This window comes from Pristis pectinata, chromosome 10 (assembly GCF_009764475.1).
Source record: "Pristis pectinata isolate sPriPec2 chromosome 10, sPriPec2.1.pri, whole genome shotgun sequence".
Taxonomy (NCBI): domain Eukaryota; kingdom Metazoa; phylum Chordata; class Chondrichthyes; order Rhinopristiformes; family Pristidae; genus Pristis; species Pristis pectinata.
Genome location: NC_067414.1, coordinates 30,736,153 through 30,756,268, shown reverse-complemented (window position 1 = coordinate 30,756,268; position 20,116 = coordinate 30,736,153). Strand labels below are relative to the sequence as shown.

The window sequence follows — 20,116 nt, the reverse complement described above, 5'->3', positions numbered from 1 at the left end:
TATACCTACTAATATGAGTGGGCCATGCATCTGAGCAATGACTGATCTTTGCTCAGCTTATTCCTCTTGAGATCAGCTTGCTTTGGCCCAGGGACCATCAGGGTAGTCTGAATCTTCACATAGTCGGCTTTGGACCAAGTGCCGGTAAATGGGATTAGTATAGATAGGAAAGATAGGAACTGGATGGTTGGCATGGATGTTGTGGGCCAAAATGTCTTTTTCTGTACAGTATGACTTTATCACTTCCAAGACTTGTACATTGTTCCAAAAAAAAAGCAAACATTCATTTTTAAAATTTTGTTTGATTATTATGGTATCTTGCATACTTTTACATATAATCAAAGAGTATTGTAATTGTTTTCTGTGATTATACAATTAATACCTGGGAACATAACAGCCAGATGAATTGAAGGTTGGGCACTACAGAGTTGCAACTTTTGACAGCTATTGAATACAGATTGTAACTTTAGTACAAATGGAGTACACCTATGTATCAAATGTGTTTGTTATTAGAAAAAGATAAGCTATTTAGTCAGGCTGTCTTCCGTTAAAGCTATGCCTTTAAACAGTAATAACAAGCATTTGCTGGCCCTGCCCCAATGAATTGATCTATAGTTCTGGTAGCAGAAATGGAAGGAATCTGTGAAATGAACGGATCATTTAAAATCCATCTCTGTCAAATTCTGAATGATCTTTAAGTGAATCTGATTACGCTTCTAGAATTTTCCACAAATGCTGCTCTTGTTATATTTTGTTTTTGCCAGCTTGTTGTTGTTTGTGCTCCCAATCACCTCTGAGGCTCACGAGAAGCCCTTGAAGGAAGCTGAAGAGCTGCATCCTCTGTAAGAGCACAGCGGAATGAGATAAAACAACACAGTGCACAAGGAAGCCTGAACTGCCTTCATTTGCATTGCCTGCTAAAAGTGAGACAATTGAATCACTTTCCTAGCACATACCCGGCTGTATACTGATTTTATTTCATAATGAACTCTGTGCTGTGACTTAATAGGCTGTCATATTGGGGCTCAGAAGTGGATTGAGACACTGATGCAATACATTCGTGAGGAAGCAAAAAAAAACATCACTTGGGCTTCAGGGAGTCCCATCGTTATCTACTGCTGAACAGTTCCTCTTCATTTCACAAATGACTGTTAGTGTGGAGAATGGAGAAAAGCAGTTGTACTGACTAAGCAGATTTAACAAGCTGCTGGACCTGGAGTGCTGCTTCATTGCAGGTTTCTGAAGATGAAAAATAGGACAATAGCTGGCTTTTCAGTCACCAAATGTTCGGCATTTCAGTTTTTAAAAAAGCGGGTAAGAAAATTTAATTTTATTGCAATTTCTGTTTATTATTCTGCAGTTCCACTGAAAGAGCAATTACCTCAATGTCACTGCTTTAATCTGACAGCTAAGACACTGGATCAGAATAACTGGGTTAAATATAAATGTCAGGGGATACAGTTACAAAGGCCATTACTCTCAGGTGTCAGTTAAAATTAAGGGTCTATATTTAAAAAAAATTAAACCTATGAAACAAGATTATTTCAGAATTAATGTTACTATTTGGAACTATGTCTTGTACAGTTAATTTGTGAGAATAATTTTCCTTGTGAAATATTTCATAACTTCTGAACATTAGAACCACTTCTTATGCAATTTACTTCCAATGATTTAAAGGTTATAATCAAATTACAGTTTTAGTGATATCATCATAAGCTAACATTGCCATTCACGGCAACAGAAATGAAAATGACAATTAAATGTATTTAAATTTCACCAAATGGCCTGCAAGGTGTGAATACTTTCGAACTTAATTAAAAAGAAGCATAATGTATTAAAATAGAACACTGCCTTATTGATGACTCATGCAGAAGATCTCGTCTAGTACACTGTTGCATTCAATGTACTCTTTTCCTGTCTGTCCTTGTTTACATTTTTATCTATTCAGTGATATTCCAGGTTCACCTGATTGGGTTTCAGACTAACACATCAATATTGCTGTAAAATATTTATCTGTATTTTTTAAAAAGCTGAAGTATGACTGCATGCTGGATATCTAGTTACCTCTCTGAACATCATATTCATAAACTATGAATTGGCTGCACTCTACTTGATGAATAAGACATTCAAATGATTTGTTTTTATGGCACAACGTGCATGTCATTGCCTGAATCTACTAACTCATATTGCAGATGAAAGCAGTTGCACTTTTTTTCCATGAATGAGTGCCGTAAAGACGAATCAAAATGGTATCACCACAATCATAGTCTCTGCAGGTCTTGTAGCTATGAGGAGAGACTGGATAAACTAGGTTTATTTTCTTTGAAATAGAGGAGGCTGAGGGAATTGAGGTAAATAACGTTATGAGAGGATTATATGAAGCAAGTAGGAAGGACCCATTTCCTTTGTCAGAGGGGTCTACACCAGAGGGCAGAATCTTTAAAATAATTGGTAGGAAGACTAGAAGGGAAATGAGGAATTTATTTGATCCCCTGAAGGTGTAGGGGTTTAGAACCTGCTGCCTGAAAGAGTGATAGAGACAGGAATCTTCATCACCTTTACACAGTACTTGGAACTGTACTTGAAGAGCTGCGATCTGCGGGGCTGCTGATTGATTGCTGAACGGTGGGTTTAGGTTGGATTGGCATAGAATCACGAAGTATTGGCTCTTCTTAACTGGCACTGGTACGATGGACCAAATGGCCTCCATTTACACCCTTTGGTCCATCATATCAGTGCCAGTGGAAGAAGATCCAATGTTTTGTGATTCTATGCTGTCGTGTTTTTGATTTGAACCCTCATTCCAGTGTTAAATAGCACCAGGTGTTTTGAGATAAATGTCAGCTCAGTACAGAATCTATAAGTCACCTGGTGTTGTTCTGCATCAGAAATAATAGAGAGAATCATAGCCTTAGCAGTTTTTTTCTGTATCAGCTCTAACATTTAAAACCACAGAGAGAGATGGAGGCAGTCTTGAGAGATTTTGAAACATGTACAAACATGCAAATCTAAGTAAAATCTCATTCTTATTGTAATAGTATAATGTTATGTTTATACAATGACAGATTTAATTTCATGTTTCAACATACATACAGCTATGGTCTGTAATAGAAATGGTTAAATTGTTCATCACCCTGAACGTGCTCGGCGTCCAGGAGTATTAAAATGTGTTTTCTGGGTACATTTCTGTAAAGCGCAAACTGGCCAACAAATGCTACAATGTGCATATTGAACCTGACTAAAAAGCACATCTTTGAACTTGGATTTAAGCTGCAGAAATATTCATTGATTACAAATAATGAGTAATATGCATGTGCTGCATGAATCATATTTGGCCAGAGTCACTCTTCTTAGTTTAAATGCTCAGAAGCAGAGGTTGTGTTTTTACACTAAGAGCCTGGGTGCGTGTCAAGTAAGGAAAGTAAATGTGAACATTCTCCAAAGGGATCTACAGGTGATGAGGACAAGTAGAAAACACTGCACAATGCACCTTGATGCAGCAGTGCACCAAGCCACGTGGTGGTCCGGTCCCATTTGGCACCATTTTTATTCTGCGTGGCAAGTTCCTGTTTTGAATTTTACAGTAAGGGTTGGGAAACCCCCAAGTGTAGATCTGATGTTACCCCAGCGGGCGAAGAAAACACCATCAAGTAAAATATTTTCATTTTAGTCAATGTGCCCTCTCAAGTGGATGGAAAAGATCCCACGGCAGATTTTTTGAAGCAGGGGAGTTCTCCCGAGTGTCCTTGTTCACCTTTATATCCTTACCAATACCTAAAAACAAATTTAGATTAACTGTCATTTGCACTGTTCTTTGCAGGGTCTTGTTGTACACAAGTTGCTAGCTAAATTTCAGTGCCTATACTTCAACTGGTTGGGGCTTCCCAAGGTTGTGAAAGGTGCTGAACAAATTGGTATTGATTTATTATTGTCAATTGTTCCAAGGTACAGTGAAAAACTTGTCTTGCATACCATTCGTACAGGTCAATTCATTACACAGTGCAGATACTTTGAGTTAATACAGAGTGCATTGATGTAGTACAGGTAAAAAAAACAATAACAGAGTACAGAGTAAAGTGTCACAGCTACAGGGAAGTGCATTGCAGGTAGACATTAAGGTGCAAGGTCACAACAAGGTAGATTGTGAGGTCAATAGTCCATCTCAACGTATAAGGGAACCATTCAATAGTCTTATCACAGTGGGATAGAAGCTGTCCTTGAGCCTGGTGGTATGTGCCCTCAGGCTCCTGTATCTTCTACCTGATGGGAGAGGGGTGAAGAGAGAATGTCCGGGGTGGGCAGGGTCTTTGATTATGCTGGCTGCTTCACCAAGGCAGTGAAAGGTATAGACAGAGTCCATAGAGGGGAGGCACTGGGCTGTGTCCACAATTCTCTGCAGTTTCTTGTGGTCCTGGGCAGAGCAGTTGCCATACCAAGCCGTGATACATCTAGGGTTCATTCCTCTTTTCTTTCAGTCACTCCCAGTATATGGTGTAATGATTATATAGAGAACGATGCTGAAGAAGATATGTAAGTACAGGCCATCAATTCATCCTTCTAACTCATGAGTTGTAAGTGTCTTGTGGCACCCTAAACTTGGTCTGAATAACAATCAGCTGATGCACTAGTGCTCATTTTGCACTAGAGTCTATAGTCAAAATTACGTATCTAGTTCAGGGAGGAAATAGTCAGATGGTTGCTTCAGAGAAGGTGTTGAGGGATGTGTTTTCCACCAGAGTATAAAGAAATTTAAAAAATCTTGAGCATCCTGGATTAAACAGTGCATTCAGGTGACTTTGGTCTTTTCTCCTTCTGCCCTTTTGTTGGCATTATGAACTTGGATGTTATAAATGTGTCTGGTGTGTCATTATCTACCATGTAATGTGAGTTTTATGCTAGATATTGCAGGGTGTGGGTTAATTTCTGTAATTGTTATAAATCTACACAGACTGCAATTGCCATGTAAAGGTGAGGATTTGGATCAGGAACCTAAAGCCCAGTGTGGATAAACATTATTAAGCATTTGAACAATTCTGATGCCTTTATGGAGGTCACACTACAGAAAAGTGCAGACCCACAGATATCAGTCTACATACCACGAATACCATCTTTGCCATAAAATGGCAGACACCCAGGAGATCAAGACTGGGGACACAAGAGACTGCAGATGCTGGAATCTGGAGCAAAAAAACAAGATTGGAGTCTAGGCAAATGACAGAATTTATAAATAGGCTAATCAGTCTAAGTAAGTTAACATTTTACTGACATGTTTTTCACTAAATACTCAACGTTTAGACAACATAGAACCAAATGTTCCAGATGTATCTCCAACTGGCAACAACCAAAACTTGTCATCTGATGTTCAGAAATCTGGCCATCTGATTTGGTACTTCAAGTGCTGTTGCCCAGTCAGAACTAAGAATCCAGAACTAAGGCCATGAGGAACTTCTGCAGTAATGTCCTGAGCTAGGATGGTTGATTTCCAACCAGCACAACCATCTTCTATTGTGCGAGGTGTGACTCTCAGCATTGAAGTATTTTTCCCTTGATGCCCATTACCTCATTTTATTGCAGGGTTCCTTCATGCCACACTCGATTAAATGCTGCCTTCATGTCAAGGACAGTCACTCCCACCTCACCTCTGGATTTCAGCTCCTTGTCTATGTTTGGACCAAGGCTGTATTTGAGGCCTGGAGTGGAGGTGTCCAGGTGAAATTCAGATTCAACCCCAGCATGCAGCTTGTTGGTGAGTAAGTCCCATTCAAGAACACTTCTGACTATATGGTCCATTGCCTGTGCTGGTAATAGGCTCATGGAGCAATTATTGGCTGGATGAGATTTGTGCTGGTTTTTGTGGTCAGACCATACCTTGGCAATTTTCTACATCCTCAGGCACATACCAGTTTTGCAGATGTAATGGCACACCCTGCAGCTGACACCAAGGACATTTTTCCAGTGCTCACAGCTAGTTCTTGATCTCCCATGTTGTGAGTGAAACGTGCTGAAATCTGGCTTCAGCAATGGCAGGGACCTGGGCAGTCATCCATTCGACAACTCTGGCTGAAGATGATTGCCGATGTCTTTGCACATAAGCTGTTTAATTATCCACCACAATTCTTGACTGGCTGTGGCGGAGCTGCAGAGCCTTAATTTGATCTTTTGATTATACTGGCACTGTGCTCTATCTACACCATGCTGCTTTGCTGTTTAGCACTATAAAGTCCTGACTACTAGTTTCATCAGTCTGGCGTTTCACTTTCAGTTCACATGCTGTTGCTTGCAGCATGCTCCGATATCACAGTTTGTTAGTGTTTTCCCATCCCTTAGAATTAACAATGTAACCTGTAGATGTTTGATTAGCTAACGGAGGTCTTCATTTTAGGAAAATCAGTGCTGGGATAGGGCAGAAGGATATTGAGTATTGGACAACTTGCTTATTGCCAATGAGTAGGGACAAGGGCTCCAGTCCATTCAATTTATAATCACGAACAGTCAACATTAGATGAAGGACCACACTTGAACCATACTAGGAAAAATACCAGTGTCCTAGTGAATTAACTAACTGGGGAGGTAGCTACAGCCTTAAACTATATGTAATAGGAAGGGTCCTGATGGAGAGAAATCTAGATAATGATAAGGAGCAAAAATCAAGGAAACAGTGCAGGAAGAGGACTGGGGAAGGATAACTAAATTGTGCCAGGGAGGGACAGGGCTTACAAATAAAAGAGAGCAATAACAAGAAGGGTCCAGGTAAGAAAAAATGATAACAAGATAAATAAGGCTATTGTCCAAAATTGTTAAGATGTCCAACAATGTGAAAATGAAAAATCTAAATGTGTTGTGTTTGAATGAACAAAACATTCATAATAAGTTGGATGAAAGAGACTCTTAGATAGACACATGAATGATAGAGAAATGGAGGGCTATGTGGGAGGGAAGGGTTAGTTAGATCTTAGAGCAGGATAAAATGTTGGCACAACATTGTGGGCTGAAGGCCCTGTACTGTGCTGTAGTGTTCTATGTTCTAAATCAATGTGAACAGATACAATATAATTGCCATATCAGAATATTTCAATATTTAGGAAAGATGGGCAAAAAGCAACATGAGGTGGAGTGGCATTTGTAAGTAAAGGATGAAAATTGAGTGCTAACAAGACGGGATATTGCCTCAGGAAACCAAGGTATAGAATTAGTCTGGATGGCGCTAACAGCACCAAAGGCTGAAAAGACTGATGGGAATTAGCTGTAAGTCTCCAAACAGTAGTGATAATGTAAGGGATGGCAGAACAAAGAGTTTGATTAAGATGAAAAATAAAATATGAGAGTAAATTTGCAAGGAACATAAAAGGTTGACCATAAAACCTTCCATTAGTACATGAAAAATAAAGTGAAAGCAAATGGAAGTCTCTTAGCGTTAGAGAAGAACTTATAACGGAGAAAAAAAACAAATAGTGGAGCAATTAAGCAGAGTTTTGCTCTGTCTTCAGAGAAAATTATTTCACAGAAAAGCTAGGGAGCTATGAATCTAAAGAAAAGAAGGAATTAAAGAAAAGAAGTGTTAAGGAAAATATAGTGCTGGAGAAACTAATGGACTGAACAGTGATAAATCCCCAAGATCTAATAATCTGTAAATAGGAATACTACAAGAGGTGGCTGTGGAAATAATGGATGCTTTGGTTGTCATCTTCCAAAATCCTATAGATTACAGAACAGTTTCTGCAGATTTGAGCACGGCAAATGTAACCCCACTATATAAAAATGAAGGGAGAGTGAAAACAAAGAAATACAGGCTGAGTGCTCTTGCATCAATAGTAAAGAAATTTTAGGGTCTGTTATAAAGGATGTGATCTTTGGACACTGAGAAAATATCAGCGTGATTCAGCAAAATCACCTTGCTGCTCTTGTTTTGTTGAAATTCAGTTTGGATTTATGAAAGGAGGATTGTATTTGACAAAACTACTTTAGTTGTTTGAGGATGCAGCTCATAGAATAGATGAAGGAGATGACAGATGTTGCGTATTTTTAGTTTCAGGAGGACTTTGATAAAGTCCTGCTTTAGAGATTAGTGTGCAAAAGCGAACCATATGGGACTGGGGGAATTATGCCTGTATGGATAGAGAATTGGTTAACAGTCAGGAAACATGGAGTAGGAATAAGCGGGACATTCTCAGGGTGCCACAGATAATGGGATAACCCTCCTCCCCACCACTGAGGACATCTTCAAGGGAGCAGGTACAGGAGTCTGAAGACCCACACTCAACGTTTTAGGAACAGCTTCTTCCCCTCCGCCATCAGATTTCTGAGCAGTCCATGAACCCATGAACGCTACCTTGTTATTCCTCTTTTGCACAATGTTATTTATTTATTTTTGGTAACATATAGTAATTTTTATGTCTTGCATTGTACTGCTGCCACAAAACAACAAATTTGTCGGTCATAATAAACCTGATTCTGATTCTGACCACAGATGTCAGTACTTGGATCACAGCTATTCACAATGTGGACAATAATTTCAATGAGAAAAACAAATGTAATATTTCTTAATATCTCTAAGTTTGTCTATGACATGAAACAGGCTGAGATTTTGAGTTGTGAGGAAGATGCCAGAAGGTTTCAAGGTTTTTGACAACTAAAGAAAGGGGACATGTAGATGCAGTTACCATGTGGATAAATGTGAAGCCATCCACTTCAGCAGGAGAAGAAAAAAGGCAATTATAGAAAAGATAATGAACAAGGGGAATGGGTATACTTGTACACCACCTTCTAATGCCATCCTTTAGGATTGAGAAGGACTTTCACTCAGTTTTGAGGGGTTTGAAGTTGGCAATGAAGCCAATGTGGGAATTGCAGACTCTTCTACAAATGGGCAGAAGCTGGCTGACAGGGCAGGTGGGTGGGTAGTTTGTGAGGTAGGACACTCCTCCTACAGTTGACACAGGACCCTTGCAACATCTCCACAGGAGCCAGTGGGGATGTTGCGTTTCTTCAAGCAAGTTTGAGCACATCCCTAAATCTTTTTCTCTTCTCAACTTGTAATTTCCTCCCTCGACAGAACTCGGAATGGAGCATTTGTTTTGGAAGACTGCCCCAACATAGCTGACTGAGAAAAATAGTGTCTCAATGCTGAAGATGTGTGTCTGGGTGAAGATCTTTTCAGTAAAGTTGGAGTATTTTGTGGACTCAGCTTTGGTGGTAATTTTCCAGAGCCCAGAGATGTCTGCTCTAGGCAGTCCAGTCTTAGGAACACATGGGAAGGCAGGAATCACTGCTGCCCAGTGGACTAGGTGCCAGTTTTTGTGCCAGGTCTTAGACTCTTGATCTTCAAATACCATTTTCCTCAATTGCTGGCACATTGAAGGCAGTGGTGAATTTTATCATCATTGTCTACCTTTGCCAAGAGATGCTCCTGAGATATGAGAATTAATCCATATTTTCCAGGGTCTTGCCATGAACCTTTATTGTTGGAGGTCAATCTGAGACAAGTTATTAGATGACTTTCATCTTGCAAATATTGAGGGAATGACCAATCCTCTCATATGCTTCGGTAAATGAGTTGAAGGTATCTTGGAGGTTGTCTGTGTAACTCCAACTGTCAGGTGACATTGGTTCTGGACTGTAGTTGCCATATGTTGAACAATTTCCCATGAGTTTTGAAGATTAGCTGCACTTTGCTGGGAAGATTGTTGGATGTGAGATGCAACATTTGCAGCAAGAAAGATTAGGAAAAGCATTAGGGCAATGATGCAGCCTTGTTTGACACCAGTCATCACTGCAATTGACTTTATTGTAGATCCGTTGGTTAGTATCATGGCTTGCATGCCATCATGGAGTAAACAAAAGATGGAGGTGGACTTGTGTAGACTACTGATTGAGAGGAGGGTATCCCATAGTCCAGGTTGAAGAAGGCCATGTATAATGGTTGCTGCTCCCTGCATTTCTAGTGGAGTTGTTGAGTGGTGAAGATCATGTCCACTGTGCCTCCAGATGGACAGAATCCACGTTGTGATTCGGGGAATAGCTCTTCATCCCCTGGGAGGAAGCAGTTGAGGAGGACCCTAACAATGTCTTTCCCGTGACAGACAACAGGGAGTTGGCTCTCTTTAGTTGGCTTCTTTCTTCAGATGATCACATTTACATCATCTTTGAGGTTCCTTGTACACCAGCCACTGAAAGCAAACATATAGATGCAAAAAGCTGTTGAGAAGACAAATGGTACATTAGCCTTCATTGCAAGAGGATTTGGATATCGGAAGAAGGATGTCTTACTACGGTTATACATGAGACAACATCGAGAGTATTGTGTGCAGCTTTGCTTTTCTTATATAAGTAAGAATATGGTTGCCAAAGAGGGGCTGCAGAAAAGGTTTACCAGACTGATTCCTGGAATGGCAGGATTGTCATAAGAGGAGAAATTAGGTTGATGCAGCCTGTGTTCATTAAAATTAAAAAGAGTGAGAGGGAATCTCAGTGAAACCTAAACAATCCTGATAGGGTTGGATGGACTGGATGTAGAGGGGATGTTTCACTGGCTAGGGCTCTAGAATAAAGGATCACAGTCATGGGTAAAGACAACTGGGAATGAGATGAAGAGAAATTTCTTTGCTCAGGGGGTGGTGAACCTGGGGAATTCTCTACCAGAGAGGTCTGCGAAGCCCAAGTCACTGAATATATTTAAAAAGACATAGATTGCGACACACAAAAGGCATCAAGGGGTATAGCAAAAGAGTGGGAATACGTTGTTGAGATAGAGGATCAGTCACAAAGCAGGGTCAAAGGGCCAAATGGCCTACTTCTGCTCCAAATTTCTGTGTTTCCATGTTAGTTAATTAAAATGTAACAACAACAGAAAGTTGAGCAAAATATAGTTTGCCTTTAATCATTAGTTTTCTTTAATAGCTTGAAGACTTCAGTCAAATCACCCTTTCAGGAATACACCAAGTTTACTTTGAAATTATATTTAACACAATCAAGACAAAGGGTATAATAATTTATTCTGGGCGCCATCACAATTCATCTGATATTACTGTGGTCACCTGTGATATCTCACCCCTGATATTCAGGTTTTAATTTCATTGACTTTGATCTGGAGCCAAATTAATAGTGCCTCCTTTATGTTACCACCCAAGGTACACTTTTGCCCACATTCTCAATGGTCTTCATGTATGGTGCTATCAAAAGCAGTCATTCCTGTACTATTCACTTCCACTAAAACCAAAAGCATTGTAACAGTAGTTTAATTCACATGGTAGCAAATTGTTTCAGCTGGTTCTGAAGTTGAACACCACATATGGAACATATTTTGCAGGTTAAGTTTCTCCTGACCTGTTCCCTATTGCTGAGCATTCATTGCAACTAAGTCAGCAATCAGCTCCGTTCCAGATGGGGAATGATTCAAGGGGGAGTGCCGACACACAGCTCAGGAAAGCTGGGTCCTTATGAAAGAACACACGCTAATGGGAACCAGATTTTCTTGCCTTCCTTTCTTTTCTTTGTCTTAATTGTTATTGTAACATGGCTTCTTTTTCAGATATTTTTTCCCAGTTTTTCTATGTCATGCGCCTCTTGCCTAGATCACTGTGACGTGGTGTCTAGTAATTTGGCAAGCTTGGTCAGGGTGTGATTTCAGATTAATATTGGGGCTGGCTCCATTCACCACCTTCTACACTGGTGCAACATATTCACCCTTTGGAAAGGTTTGAAGAAAACTCATGTCTAATCACTCCAGAGCACGGCACGTAGGTACTGCAATGCACTCTGCTATCATAAAGATTTATTTCAACATCAAAATAGATGAAAATTGCAATATGAATTTTTTACATCTTATGGACAAAAAATGTGGTAATATTTACAATTGTTTTAAACATGTTTTGTAATGCTTGGTGTGTACGATGGGTAGGTTATACACTAAGTAAGGTATTCAATGGACAGAGCATACAACAGGATAGATGGACAATGGGGACCTGATCCATTGCCACCTACCTTCCACTCCTATCACTGAACAGATATACTATCCTTCAATAATTGTGAGGTAAACCCATCTGTTTTACTAATCTGCCATCATTACCCTGTCTGGCCTTTTTTGCTACTCCAGCCCCATAGTGATGTTGTCAGAAATGGCCACTGAAATGTCCTAACAGAACATTCAGTTTGAAGGAGGCAGCCTGGAGCCACCTTTTCCAGGACAACTAGGAATGGATAATAAACCCTGGCTCTGTCCACATGGCAGCCAAGTACCATGGATGAATAAAAATAATAGTGTGACCTTGATGCTGCATCCATGCTAGGATATTGCTTTTCAATAATGTGAAACTTGCAGACAGCCAAAAGAGCAAGGAAAATCCTCATCACAGCATGTTGTTTGCTAAGATCATCTGACACACAGGGCAACATTAACATTACGCACAGTCTGCTCCTAGCCTATGGCAGGAGATGCCCAAAGGTCTTTCACAACATCTTCTTCTCCCCTGATGCAATAGAAGTGGGCTCCATGAGTGTCATTTAAAATCAGCCAGAACTTCTGGTTCTCATTGTTTTTCCAGGGATTCCCGAGGAAAGGTGGGCCCTAGAATTCTTCTTTATGTTGTCTGAATGACGATTAATTTTCATGAGCTACAGACAGGAAAAAGAGCCAGAGATCTGCCATATCAGTTTTCTATCCTGTCATACTTCATACTGATATTTGCAGAGCTCCATCAGTGAGGGGGACATAGAGAAGGCCCACAGCAAGAAAGCCTTGAGTGTGGAAGTGGCTGCACTAACTCTCCCGGGCCTTTTTGCCCAATGAAAAGTAGCCCAATGTTGACTATCACCCAAAGAAGCAGCCATTAGGCCTTCTGCTCAGAAAGCTATCAGAATACGGAAAGGATCAAGCATGAAAAGATTATTTGTACCTTTCTCTGCAACCTCCCTGTAGAGGCTCGGGTTTGGAACTGTTCTTTGTTTCCACCCTTGTCTCTTGAAGCAAGACATTGTGACGAGGTAGTCCTCCGATGAGTTCAGGACCATTTCAGATAAATTCAGGTGCTCAATAGCCAGGAGAGGTGCATTATACGAAGGGATTGGTTGTGGGCAGAGCTTGTATTGCCTTGCCGGGGAGGAATATCCTTCCTCTCATTACACCTCCAAGAGGAGGGTGTCAGTCTCTGGTAAATTTTAACTTATTTTGAAGCTCACTGCTGACGGCAAAATTCTAGCCACGGTGTCTGCTGGGTGAAAGTGAGACAAATGCTATCTGGAGATTTTCAGTTTCAAGACATTCCTAAAAATCTTTTCAGGTTAGGTGGCCAGGTTGGTAAAAGTAAAGAGGAAAAAGAGTGTCCTGTACTGACATCATGAGTGGCAAGTAATTATAGATTATATAGAAGACATTCACTCCAATACAAAACTGTTGGCAGCCCTAATCACAATAACAGACTATTGCAGTGCAAGCAGCTTGTGATCTGAACTGGATATTTGTGACTTTATGCAGAGGTCCACTCAAGATCATTCCAATTACTTGGAAGCTAGGTTGAGCAAACAGTGGCGAAATAAAGGCATGTATGGATTATTCTGTTGTTATTTTATGTGAAGTTCAGGTCAAAAGTTAGGATTGGAAATTATTTGATTCAGTCAATGCAAAATACAAAATAACAACATTACCATGCTCTATTAAATCAGTGGTTTTGCTCAAATCAATTTAAGCAAAATAATTCCCAACTATCTCCTTGCATTGCTTTACTGCGACATGTAAATAATTGCCACCACAGTTTATCCTTATAAACCTTCCTGAATCCATTGCAGTTGTGACCGGCAGCTTGTACCTCTGACCTTATCTTTTACAGATGCTCCCCAGGTTATGCAACATTTGACTTACACAAAGTTGACTTCATGTAAAAACTTCCAATTTGTATAAATTTTTACAGATATGTATATATAAGTATAAAGTACATGTGACCATGTGTGTAGGGGCCAAACTTCCTAAAAGACAGGCCTTGAAAGACTTGGCTGAAGCATTGAGGCACTTTGACACAGAACTACAATGCCTTGAGAAGGTGGACTCCAACACCTCTAGGTTCTTGATGGTCAGCAGAATCATCCAAGATTGTCTTTTTTGCTGCAAGACCATCTACAATGAACAATTTCTGTCCCACTTGGACAAATTTCAAATTGAAGGTTGAAAGGTCATGAGCAACTTCAACTTGGCTAACGCCAACACAGCCGTTCTTGCTCCATCCTCCGCTTCTTCCTCCACATTGCAATCATTACCCAGCATCCTACCAGCACCACCACCCACCATTTGTACAAGCAAGGCAACACCACGAGTTAAGGTATGTGAGATTAATGCTGAAGTAATTTTTATTTTCATTTCCACAGTGAATTTAATTCATGATTTATTTTTTTACTGCAGACTACAGTGTAATCATGTGGTGCATAGAATATGAGAGAATATGAGATATGATATGAATACGAGAGGATAGGAACCTACTACCATCATAACATAAAATAAAATAGTAAACATGAACATAGCTCTAGTGAATCCAACATGAAAATTCGCTTTATAGAACCATTTCCAGAACCGAACCTTTCATAGGTTGGGGACTTTCTGTATTACCCTGTATTTACAAACAGGTGGGATGGCTTATGCTATATATCAAGCTCTCCTCCCATGCCTGAGCCCCACCTCACCACATATATTCTCCTGAGCCTTCATGACGAGGGAGCTGGCAGCACAATGGGTGTGAGGTGTGTTTTTGATTACTGAAATGGTACAGCAGTAACAGAATTAGACTGTTTCTAGTTCCAAATGACATGTTATGCCTAACAAACAACCATTGAGCAGTCACTGAAGCTGATAGTACTATTAGCACACCGATGCAATCACAGCAATGGATGCCAGAGTGGCTTCGTGTGCTAAATGTCCACAATTCCTAATGATAATTCTGCAAGAGGCAGGTTGTTAGCAGTTTCAAGCTCTCGGTTCAATGAATTTGACAGTTTTGGTTTAATGTGACTGCTGCTCAGTTCAAACTATAATTTGTTTCTGAATTGAATCAAGTTTCTGGAATTGAGGCATGAATTAGGAGTTCAAAAGATCGCATCATTGTATTAGACTGTTTCCAATCACTTTCAATTCCTGAGAGAACAGATGACAGAAAGCCCCAGAAGGCCATTTCAGATGCTTTCAGTGGTGATCAGCTGAAGTGTATCTCCCAGGAGATTCTCTACCTGTGACAGGGTGGACTCTGCAATGGAACTTATTTTTGATTCACAGAGGCTAATGTCAGCTCAATAGTATAATCAATGGGGGGTGAAATTGCACATATAGAGAGGCACTGATAATTTCAATGCAGATGAAAGTCAGAGGACTCCCTCATCCTTTTCTTGCCAAAAGCTCATTTACTCACACACTCAGGAAAAGGATTTTGTAGAGTACATTGGAGGGAGTTAGGGTTACGTGGGAGTGACTGGTATGATGTTTGCTGATTATGAATCCAATTCTTACCAGGCTTGAACACACTACTTTTTGACTTAAAGCAAAATGCTAACTTTATACTCACTGTGACACTCATGACAGCTTACAGGTTATTGCTGGCAGTATTGGTGAATGTCTGGTTAATGAGTATACTATTCCTTCCTTCCCTTACTTCAGCAATCTGTTTATATTAAACAGGCCTTCAGCTACAGCCAAGTAACAGGTTAATTGTTTTTCCGCCAGCACCACAAATAATAATTTCCAGACTCGTGTTATTTGTGCACACGTCAACAGAGTTCATTGCTTCATTCTTCATGAAGGACAGCCTTCAATGCTCCACTTATATGGCTTTAGGTACAAATGAGAAGTACATGTCATGGTGTAGTCAGTATTCAGTTCATTGATACACTGTGTCTCATTTAACACTACCATGCACAGAACCAGCTGTGATCAGCACATTTCAAATCTAACTATAAACATATGTGCTTGTCTTTTTAGTGACTAGAGAACTGAGTATCTGAGAGGCAATGACTTGAATGAAGATTTGAATCCTTGTGTATTTGTTGGCTTTGAATATTGTGTCTCAGATTTTTTTTGAGTCATATCGGTTTAATCATTCATCGGGGATATTCTTGCCAAGCTGTTTAAAGTAAAATGATCAGTAAATCATTTCTAGTTAAATATTTTAACATACCTTTAAACTTTAGTGGACCATTTTCTGAAATTATTTTCTGAAAGGGAAACAATTTTTCAGTTTTTCATCCTGTTTAAGTATGGTAGAGTTATGACAACAAAACTGCTCAGAAAATTCTGATGAAATTTTTCATTCACCCAGGAGATATCAGAGTCAGTGGAATGGAGTTTGGAGGCAGAGTGTCATATATTGTGTTTAGCGTTATTGGCTGTAGATGAATTTCTTGGCAATTTACTCCATTATGATTTGGTTCCACTCGAGCAATGTTCCTTCTGGTAACTCACACAACCATTCCTGATGTGTGTGATTTGACTTTGACTTAGTGTCAGGATATTTGACATTGTGCAGAGGCAGGTCATTTTCTCCTGGAAAAAGATGGGTGAGAAGGTCACCTTCACAGAGGTCTTTCAATTCTGAAAGATGGAGCGCTTATTTCCTCTTCTGGGAAGGAGTAAAACTAAAGGCAATTAAAGGGATAGATCAAATTATGAATTCAGAAGAATTGCCCATATTCAGATGCTGGTAAGACTGTGAGGAAAGACAGCTAACAGTGTAAGTACATTAAAGATGAATTGTTTTAAAGGGTTTTGATAGACTTAGATAAGAGAAGAAGGTTTGTGTGGAGCAAAAGTGGATAGGATGGGCCAAATGGCCCATTTCAGTGCTCTATATTTCATGTAATTCTGGATAATTGTATGTAAACACTGCTGCAACAGACTCAGCCTCTGTTGATATCCACACAGTGAGTTGCAGTCAGAATTCAGAGAGATGACATTGAAACTCTTAATGATGTTTCTCTTCCAAATCATAACAACTGAATCCATTTTCCCTATTGGCAGCCTGGCACACCACAGGGCATTGAACATACAGTCTTCAGAGAGCATTGTGCCATTCTGATAAAGGGTCATTGACATTGAAAGTTAACTCTGTTTCTTTCCTCACAGATGCCACCTGACCTTAGATTGGTAAAGGCACTATGGGTTAGGGAGAAGGAGGGAGAATGGATTGAAATAAAAATCAGACATGATTGAATGGCAAAGCAGACTCGATGGGCCAAATGGCCAAATTCTGCTCCTATATCTTACAATGGTTTTATGGACCTGCTGAGTATTTCTAATATATTCTGTTCTTAGTTCAGGTTTCCAGATTCTGCAGAATGTTGCCTTAGACTGGTCCTTTTTTAAGCCTATTTAAAGCTATAAATTATCTAATGCCCTATCATCAGTTTGAATTACAATTATTATCTTTCAGAAGGCTTTGTTACAGTGTTATAACCAAAAGAAGATGTCCCAGTGGAAATAGACTGAGCATGAGTTCTTTCATGATTGTAAGGTTAACTGGAAGGCACCATTGCAGTGAAATCTTCTTTCCATTATTGAGACTCCTAGGTCATTTAGTATAATCTTCGCAATTCCTTGCTTACGTTGTAACATTTCTCTTGTCAATCAGACACAAAATGTTGACTGGCGTGTTGTAGATTGAACTGAGATACTTGCAACCAATTTCCTGAGATTATTTCATTAACCTAGCTTCAGGCACAAATTTGGATGAGCAGAGGGAATGCTGATCATGAAATTCTGTAAGTAGGGAAGGAATATTCTATTATAAATCTCAAGATTTAATTAAAAGTGATAAGCTGTCACCACCACGATTGAGCTCAAAAATACTTTGTCTTGTGACTTTTTTGGAAGTGTGAGCTGATAATGGTGCAGTGAGAGATCAGGACTTCTGGGATCTTCTGAGAGATGCTGTTCATGCAAAGCAGACAGTGGAGTTGCACAAATTAGCCAAATTCTGAAGTTTCATAAACCATCACAAGGGTCTTCAATCTCTGCGGCCAATTTACACGTCAATAGTTATTCATATTATTTTGCAAGTCTTTAGATTTCCCAGAGATTTGCTGTGTTAAAATAGAAAAATGGACTGGGATTCACATCTAGGTCCAGAAATTGGATTGTCAGCACAAAAATAAAGTGTTGTGGAGGACAGTGTAATTTATTAATTTCAGGCCTGGCCCTCTGAAACTTGCATTGGGCCCACATTCCATATAGAAAATGGAATACTGATACCTACCCCAGGCCGCTTTGCAAATTGGTTCCCTACGGTTTTCTTGGGTGGATGGTTTTTAAAGGGACTGTAAGAAGCTGCTTCCAAAATGATAATTAAAATTTTGTAACTTTTCTGAATGAGAAATAGGAGTGCTGACCTTTGGAATGTAACCTGACCCAGCCAAGTTACATTCATTACTACCATCGGGGAGGAGGTTCAGGAACCCAAAGACCCACACTCAATATTTCAGGAACAGCTTCCTCCCCTCCGCCATCAGATTTCTGGATGATCCATGAATCCATGAATGCTACCTCGTTATGCCTCTTTTGCACTATTTATTTATTATTGTAACTTATAGTAATTTTTATGCCTTTATGTCCTGCACTGTACTGCTGCCACAAAACAACAAATTTCACAGCATATGTCAGTGACAATAATCCTGATTCTGATTCTGAACTAGTTCACTACTGGAACACAGTGAACTAGGTTTGAGTTCTGTTCTCTAGAGTTATGACAGATGAAGTCATATGAAAATTATTAGCAGTTCTTCATTTAACACACTCTTTGCGTACCATAACCAGCACTGGGACAAAGTTAACTTATTAGTTATGGGTTTGCAGCCTTCATCTTTTCATCTATAATACAAAACTAAAGCATACATTCAGGTGACTGTGGTGTGAGCTTTTCTCTACAATGCTCAGCTTTCCCATGCTGCTGCATACTGCCTCTCAGGGTCAAGCTTGGATTCTTCCCTCAATGATATTCTTCTTGTGTGAAGCTGATGTCCCAGGCACATATATTATCTCTCTATGTGTAATCTCTGGGTTCCAGAGCTTTAGGTTTAACTAACAGCTGTGAAGCACATTACACATTTACTTCTGCTCAGTCAAGCACTTAAAGGGTAGCAATTCCACCGGCCTTCTTCCTCATGTCTCCCATGACATTGGTTGAAAAGCTGTGAAAAACAGCATAATTAAAGCAGATTAGTTTCTTAATGAGTTATAGATCCACTCTGCCACATGATTCCTCTGGCAGTGAAAATATGACCTAACTGGAGCTCTTCCCACTTTGTTACCCAACCTCTTTTGCTCTGACCTGCTTCTCGTCTCTGGGTTGGTTGAATGTGAGTGAGTCAAAATGCTAGCTCGTGCTGTAATTTTCATTATCCACACCATTTTATCTTTTCATAAAATCAGAGAAATGTACAGAACATACATGGGCCCTTTAGGCACATCTTGACCATGCTGAATATGAAATGATGGTATAAAATGAGCAATGTGAGTGTTCCATGGAACTCTTCACTAAACATTAGAGCAGGAAAACAAAATGAGAAGCCACACAGAATACATAGACCCACAGCTTTCTATTCCCTACTGCCAACATTCTTTACTGAAGTTTGATCTGCCCCCACCTTAACTCAGGCTCAGGACGCAGATGAGAAAAAATATAAACTCCTGTTACTAACAACTTGCAACCCATGTGTGTGTGTGTGTATGTGTGTGTGTGTGTGTGTGTTTGTGTGTGTGTGTGTGTGTGTCCATCTACGTGTGTCTGTGTGTATATGTATGTTTGTGTGTGTTTCTGTGTGTGTTAGTGTACATGGGTGCATGTGAGTGTGTCAGCCCATGTTTGTGTGTGTGTGTATGTTTGTTTCTTTGTGAGTGCATTTCTTTGCGTCTGTGTGTGCGTGCATGCCTGTGTGTATATTTGTTCACTTCTTTGTTGGTGCAAATCTTTGTGTGTTTCTGTATAAATATGTGTCTGTGTGTATGTTTGTTCACATCTTTGTGTGTGCATTTGTGTACATATGCATATCTGAGAGTGTGTCTCTGTGTGTATGTTTATTCAGTTCCTTGTGTGTGCATTTCTTTGTCTGTGTGTGCGTCTGTGTGTGTCTGTGCGTACATGTGTTTGGTTATTTG

At 39.8% G+C, this 20,116-nt stretch overlaps 1 protein-coding gene across 1 annotated transcript in view; it reads left to right on the top strand.

Moving 5' to 3' along the window:
* The first annotated feature begins 912 nt into the window (after nucleotides 1-912).
* The window catches only part of sgk1 (serum/glucocorticoid regulated kinase 1), an 84,728-nt gene continuing 65,524 nt past the window's right edge, over nucleotides 913-20,116 (top strand). Inside the window, exon 1 of the mRNA XM_052024718.1 lies at nucleotides 913-1,314. Coding sequence (XP_051880678.1) covers nucleotides 1,246-1,314 — 69 coding nt within the window. The 5' untranslated portion in view covers nucleotides 913-1,245. The remainder of the gene's footprint in view (nucleotides 1,315-20,116) is intronic.